This window comes from Artemia sp. Qi Xiang Cuo, chromosome 3, assembly GCF_049724085.1.
Source record: "Artemia sp. Qi Xiang Cuo chromosome 3, ASM4972408v1, whole genome shotgun sequence".
NCBI classification, from domain to species: domain Eukaryota; kingdom Metazoa; phylum Arthropoda; class Branchiopoda; order Anostraca; family Artemiidae; genus Artemia; species Artemia sp. Qi Xiang Cuo.
Window position 1 is genome coordinate 36374727 of NC_142796.1, and position 7641 is coordinate 36382367.

Sequence of the window (7641 nt, forward strand, 5' to 3'; positions counted from 1 at the left end):
TACCAGATTAGTCTGTTGGTTAAATTTATGGTAAAATTCTACTTTAGTTACTTTTGGCTATCTTGGAAAGGAGTTGGGTTAGGAAAATGAAACTTTCAGGGATGGATGTACATGCTAAGGTTTGTCCTGGGAAGGTACTTTGAAGTACCTACCTCCACTCATCCCCCCTCTATATAATGGTAAATTACTGCACATTACTAGTTGTTTTTAACTCATATTTCATCCTATATTACTATCATAAATATAAATCACTGCTTACCTTACACAACTTCTGCTTTTAACCTTGTTCATTAAAATATATTCCAAAATCCTATTTAAATCCTAAGCCATTTAATTTTCAAACCATGCTGACTTTCTTTATGGTATATGAAACCCGGTTAGTTGTGATGTCACACTTGCCTTATCAGACACCCTTACCCTTAAGGGTAGCAGGGACATGCCAAACAACTCTGTTGATAAGACCATTTAAACTGTATTAATTAGGGAAAGGATTTCACAAGAGAGAACAGTAAAAATAACCTAATCCTATTTAGAGGACAAATTATGTCATAGGAAGATGTTTAGGAAGCATTAATAGATAAAGTGCTAAAAACATCAGAATCGACTTCAGAGGACACGTTATATCACGGGAAGAGGTTTTTAAAATCCCCCTTCCCCCCAAACTCAAAATTTACAAAATTTTAATTTAGAAGCTTTTAAATATTTCTAAATCACTAATAGATAGAGCGCTACAAGTTTCAGAATTGACTTCAGAGGACACGTTATATCACGGGAAGAGGGTTTTAAAATCCCCCTTCCCCCTAACTCAAAATTTTCCAAAATTTTATTTTAAAAGCTTTTTAAATATTTCTAAAGCACTAATAGATAGAGTGCTAAAAACATCAGAATCGACTTCAGAGGACACGTTATATCACGGGAAGTGGTTTTGAAAATCCCCTTCCTCCCAAACTCAAAATTTTCAAAAATTCTTCTTTAGAAGCTTTTTAAATATTTCTAAAGCACTAAGACATAGAGTGCTAAAAACATCAGAATCGACTTCAGAGGACACGTTATATCACGGGAAGAGGTTTTTAAAATCCCCCTTCCCCCCAAACTCAAAATTTTCAAAAATTCTACTTTAGAAGCTTTTTTAAATATTTCTAAAGCTCTAATAGATAGAGCGCTACAAGTTTCAGAATCGACTTCAGAGGACACGTTATATCACGGGAAGAGGTTTTTAAAATCCCCCTTCACCCCACACTCAAAATTTTCATAAATTCTAATTTATAAGCTTTTTTAAATATGTATAATGCTCTAATACATCGAGTACTAAAAACATCAGACTCGACTACAGAGGATACTTTCTCTCATAGGACGAGATTTTTAAAACCCCCCGTCGCCACACCCTCTAAAATTGTCTAAAATTCTACTTTAGGAGCTGTTTAAATATTTCTAAAGCGCTAAAACATATGTTGCTACAGGAAGAGGTTTTTAAAATCCTCCTTCAAGGAGGATTTTCAAAGCACTCCACGGGAAGAGGGTTTGTAAATCCCCCTGCCCCCCCAACTCAAAATTTTCAAAAAAGCTAATTTAGAAGCTTTTAAAATATTTATAAAGCACTCATAGATAGAGTGCTAAAAATATCAGACTCGACTTCAGAGGACACGTTATATCACGGGCCGAGGGTTTGAAAATCCCCCTTAGAAAATTTTGAAGCTGAAAACAATTTTGTTGTACTTCATTTAAACAGACCCACTTACCCATTGTTGATCATGAAATCCTCCCTTGGAGGCGGTATTTGAAGCCAAATCATCAAAAACGGAAATTTTCTAGCTCAGAAAGGTGTGAACGAGCCATCCATGTTTTGTCATAGATCGATTTTGAAAAATTACACTTTACCTGAGAATATTCACGGCCACCTCGGATAGGTATAAGCCTAGACTTCTGGCAACGGAACGAATTTCTATATTTTACACAAATCTGGCCACAAATATCGCAATTCCTGCTTCTCAATAACATGCCATGGTTATAATACAACTCTAAGACTGCCTCAACAGTATAAAATTGAACGATACCACCACAGAAATTTATTTCACAAAAATTGCAAGACATATCTCAGTAATTGTCATTTACAGACTGAAGCTGTAACTCGTAATATCTAGTGCGGCTTTAATTAATTGTTTCATTGTTAAACGGCGGGAATAGTTGAACAAAGATAACAGTGAATTGGGTTATGAATATATTGGAAAGATAGGTCTACTGAGTATGGGTTTTTCCTGCATTTGAAATAGTCGCTTCTTAACAGTTGTAAATATCCTCGTCCATTCTGATGTTTTTAGCACTCTATCTATTAGTGCTTTAGAAATATTTAAAAAGCTTTTAAAATAAAATTTTGGAAAATTTTGAGTTAGGGGGGAAGGGGATTTTAAAACCTCTTCCCGTGATATAACGTGTCCTCTGAAGTCAATTCTGAAACTTGTAGCGCTCTATCTATTAGTGCTTTAGAAATATTTTAAAAGCTTCTAAAGTAAATTTTTGGAAATTTTGAGTTTGGGTGGAAAGGGGATTTTAAATAACTTTTCCCGTGATATAACGTGTCCTCTGAAGTCGATTCTGATGTTTTTAGCACTCTATGTCTTAGCGCTTTAGAACTATTGAAAAAAGCTTAGAAAGTAAAATTTTGGAAATTTTTGAGTTTGGGGGAAGGGGATTTCAAAAACATCTTCCCATAACATAATTTTTCCTCTGAAGTCGATTCCGATATTTCTAGCGCTCTATGTCTTAGCGCTTTAGAAATATTTTAAAAAAACGCTTCTAAAGTAGAATTTTGAAAAATTTTGAGTTTGGGGGGAAGGAGGATTTTCAAAACCTCTTCCCGGTAGCACTCTATGTTTTAGCGCTTTAGAAATATTTAAAAAGCTCCTAAAGTAGAATTTTAGAAAATTTTGAGTTTGGGAAGAAGGGGGTTTTAAAAGCCTCTTCCCGTGATATAACGTGTCCTCTGAAGTCAATTCTGAAACTTGTAGCGCTCTTATCTATTAGTGCTTTAGAAATATTTAAAAAGCTTCTAAAGTAAAATTTTGGAAATTTTGAGTTTGGGGGGAAGGGGGATTTTAAAAACCCTCTTCCCGTGATATAACGTGTCCTCTGAAGTCGATTCTGAAACTTGTAGCGCTCTATCTATTAGTACTTTAGAAATATTTAAAAAGCTTCTAAAGTAAAATTTTGGAAATTTTTGAGTTTGGGGGGAAGGAGGATTTCAAAAACCTCTTCCCTTGATATAACGTGTCCTCTGAAGTCGATTCTGATGTTTTTAGCACTATATCTATTAGCGCTTTCGATATTTTTTTACAGCATCTTTATTAGAATTGTTGAAATTTTTGAGTTTGGGTGGAAGGGGGATTTTCAAAACCTCTTCCCGTGATATAACGTGTCCTCTGAAGTCGATTCTGATGTTTTTAGCACTCTATCTATTAGTGCTTTAGAAATATTTAAAAAGATTTTAAAAAAATAAAATTTTGGAAAATTTTGAGTTTAGGGGTGAAGGGGGATTTTAAAAACCTCTTCCCGTGATATAACGTGTCCTCTGAAGTCAATTCTGAAACTTGTAGCGCTCTATCTATTAGTGCTTTAGAAATATTTAAAAGCTTCTAAAGTAAAATTTTGGAAATTTTGAGTTTGGGGGAAGGGGGATTTTAAAAACCTCTTCCCGTGATATAACGTGTCCTCTGAAGTCGATTCTGATGTTTTTAGCACTCTATCTAGTTAATGCTTCCTAAACATCTTCCTATGACATAATTTGTCCTCTAAAAAGGATTAGGTTATTTTTACTGATCTCTCTTGTGAAATCCTTTCCTTAATTAATACAGTTTAAATGGTCTTATCAACAGAGTTGTTTGGCATGTGCCTGCTACCCTTAAGGGTAAGGGTGTCTGATAAGGCAAGTGTGACATCACAACTAACCGGGTTTCATATACCATAAAGAAAGTCAGCATGGTTTGAAAATTAAATGGCTTAGGATTTAAATAGGATTTTGGAATATATTTTAATGAACAAGGTTAAAAGCAGAAGTTGTGTAAGGTAAGCAGTGATTTATATTTATGATAGTAATATAGGATGAAATATGAGTTAAAAACAACTAGTAATGTGCAGTAATTTACCATTATATAGAGGGGGGATGAGTGAGGCAGGTACTTCAAAGTACCTTCCCGGGACAAACCTTAGCATGTACATCCATCCCTGAAAGTTTCATTTTCCTAACCCAACTCCTTTCCAAGATAGCCAAAAGTAACTAAAGTAGAATTTTACCAATTTTTTTGTTGGACATTAGGGGGGGGGGGTGTTGGTAAATTTTATTTCTGATGTAAATGGGAGGTAAGTTTAAACTTTATCCCTACTCCCCTAATGTGCAAATATATACCCTGAATTGGTATATAGCCTATAGGAGTGGGGGTTAAAATTCATTTCCAAAAAAAATAATTATTATATTTGGATAGAGCATAAAAAAAGGCACTGAAATATTTTTGAAGGCAAGTACATTTTGAAGGCCTAGGCTATAGCTCAGATTAATCAAGGCTAGCCTATTATCTTTTACAAAAAATAGCCTAGCAAGCCAATAAACTTTAAATGATCTATAAAAAATTTGTTCAACTTAACAATAAGTCAGAAACCTAAGCAGGATGAAACTGAAAGAAACCTTCCAGGGTCATAGGCTAGGTCTATTCATTTCTAAAGGCTTCACTTAACAAAGTCAGTTAGGCTACTTTCCAAGAAAGTATAAATCCCATTTTCTAGGCATTTAAGTTAACATCTTATATACCTTTCAGACATTGTAGCAGGTTTCACTCTTGTATGGCACAAAATTCCCAAAAAATAGTTGTTCTCTAACTAGTCAAAAATTGCAATCATTTCTTCTGCTAGAACGTTTTGAGACGGTAGCAATCTTGCCTGGTTTTTAGCATAACGTATAGCCCAGATAGGAGCAATCACTAGCCCAAAAATAGCCCAAAGTAGCCCAAAAATAGCGAATGCTATTGTAACCCTATTATAGCGCTGTTAAGGGTAAAACGAGGAAGAAATACATTCGGTATATCAGATAACCTACACATAAGTATAGGTCAAAAACAAAAGGAGCTCTGTGAAAGAACAAAAATAGCAAACCCTCCACGTATGCCGTCCTAAAATTGACAAGTGCTTCACTGAAAACAAAAAATATTTAAAACCAAAAAGGCAAATTGTTCTTTATACTATCGGGCTATTGCATGCATACCACAATCAAACAGTTCGTGGCAACGAACTGTAAGTGAGGAAGGACCCGGCTCAATAGTAACCGAAACTCTAAAAAAAAGAATTTTGATACTAATAGGTACAGCAAAAGAATCAGATTTTTATGTTAATTTCAAATATGTAAGTTTCATCAAGTTTAGTCTTACCCATCAAAAGTTACCTACACATTTGTAGGCCTAAGAAAATTTTCCGAATTATCAAAAAAAGGGGAAAAAACTCCTACAAGTCATAGAACTTTAATAAAAAACAAACCATCAGATTCGGCGTATCAGAGAACCCTAATATAGAAGTTTCAAGCTTCTATCTGCAAAAATGCGGAATTTTGTATTGTTTGCCAGAAGAAAGATCTCCGATTCGTCTTTATTTGTTTGCTTGTTTTTTTCCGCAGGGTTGATCGTATCGATCCACCAGTCCTGGAGTATCGTGAGAGGGCTCATTCGAACGGAATTAAAAGTTCTAGTACCCTTTTTAAGTGACCAGAACAATTGGAGGGCAACTTGGCCCCCTCCCACGCTAACTTTTTTCCCGAAGTTACCCATTTAAAATTTTGAGATAGCCATTTTATTCAGCATATTCGAAAATCTAATAAATATGTCTTTGAGGATGACTTAATCCCCTACAGTTCCCGGGGGAAGGGCTGCAAGTCATGAAATTTGCCCATTGTTTACATATAGCATTGGTTACTGGGAAGTATACAGACGTTTTCAAGAGGGATCTTTTTCTGGTGGGGTGGGGGAGTCAGAGAAGGATGTTACGAGGGAGGATATTTCCTTGGGGAAGGGACATTTCAATGAAGGGGGCGCCAGATTTCCCAGTAATATTTAAAAAACGATCAGAAATTAAATAAAAAAAAACAATTTTTTTTCAACTGAAAGTAAGGAGCAACATTAAAACTTAAAACGAACAGAAAGAAATTATTACGTATATGAGGGGGTTTGCCCCCTAGTCAACACCTCGCTCTTTACGTTAAAGGTTTTTTTTGTTCTTTTAATAGATCCATTTATTCTAATTAACCAGCCTTTGTGATTCAGGCTTAGTGATTCGAACAAAATTTGAACTTTAGAGTAAAGAGTGAGGTATTGAAGAGGGGGCGAACTGCCTAATATAAGTAATAAAAACATACAAATATAGAAGTTCGTTGCGTAAGTTAATTCATAAGTTACGTCAGAACAAAATTTCGAGAAAGCCATTTAGCCAAAAAAAGTAAAATTAACGTGCAAATTTTGTTTTAATTATACATGTTCGGTGACCCAAACTCAAAGCTGCATTAATTCAAAAACATTCAGAAATTAAATTTTAAAAACCGAGTTTTTTTTAACTGATACTAAGGAGCAACATTAAAACTTAAAACGAACAGAAATTAATCCGTATATGAAATTACTATTGTTTACACCTTCTGATGCTCACTATCTCGCATTTGCAGGTAATTCTCATTGCCGCTTATCCTTTAACCGCATATTCCCTTGTACTCGCTGTGGCATATCTTTTAGCCGCATATTTCTTTAATTTTCCCTTTTATCTTTGAGTAGTTTTAATTCTTGCTTTCGCTTATTTTCCACCCATATGTTTCTTTGTCCATAGCTTTAGTGTTTGACTCATTGCAACTGTTGCTGATGGATGTATTATGACTGTAAACACTTGTTCTTCATTATCGTTTGTCTTTACTTTAAACATATTTAATTTTCCCAAGACACCACCAAACCTATGAACAGCTCTGTGTACAGATACATTTAAGCTAAAATACCTGTTCCTACTTTCTGTCTCACTCCAAGATCCTTTTCCATGATTGAATTTTTCAAACTAACAAAATTCACTCTGTTGTTTCGCTAAATTTGCTGTGACTCCGAAAAACTAAGAACACGAAGTTCCATTGCGTTTTTTGAAAAATTTTTCCTCTTATTTCTTGCGTCAAGCATTCAGAAGTCAGAGGCGGATGCTCAGAAAAAAGGTACCAGGGTATTATGCGTATATATTATATTTATTGGGCTGGGACGGTAGAGTAGGCGTTCTACATACTTTTATTTTCAAGGAATGGTGATGAAAATGTGGGGTGGGGTACCCACAAATGAGAAGGGGATAACCACAGTCAAGATACATTATATTTATGCTGTGGTTCAAATCTACAAAGAAGGTAAATGACCAAACAGGTAAAATTTTCAAACATGTTTTTTTTGGGTTTCAAACGAATTCAATTTCTAGCCCATCGAATACTAGCCCAAGTCATCCTCGAATACATAATTTCCAGAACTTTCAACTACGTTGAACAAAATGAATATCTCAAAATTTTGGTTGATGTGTTATATGAGATGGTGGGTGTGAGAGGGGGGTTAGTTATCCTTCAATCAGTTTTAACTATTAAAAAGGGTTCTAGCCCTT

General features: G+C 34.9%; 1 protein-coding gene across 1 annotated transcript in view; it reads right to left on the bottom strand.

The window, feature by feature from the left end:
• Positions 1–4921, bottom strand: part of LOC148954055 (6-phosphogluconate dehydrogenase, decarboxylating-like) — a 66782-nt gene extending 61861 nt beyond the window's left edge. Inside the window, exon 1 of the mRNA XM_089085770.1 lies at positions 4799–4921. Coding sequence (XP_088941896.1) covers positions 4799–4809 — 11 coding nt within the window. The 5' untranslated portion in view covers positions 4810–4921. The remainder of the gene's footprint in view (positions 1–4798) is intronic.
• Between the last annotated feature and the right edge of the window lie 2720 nt (positions 4922–7641).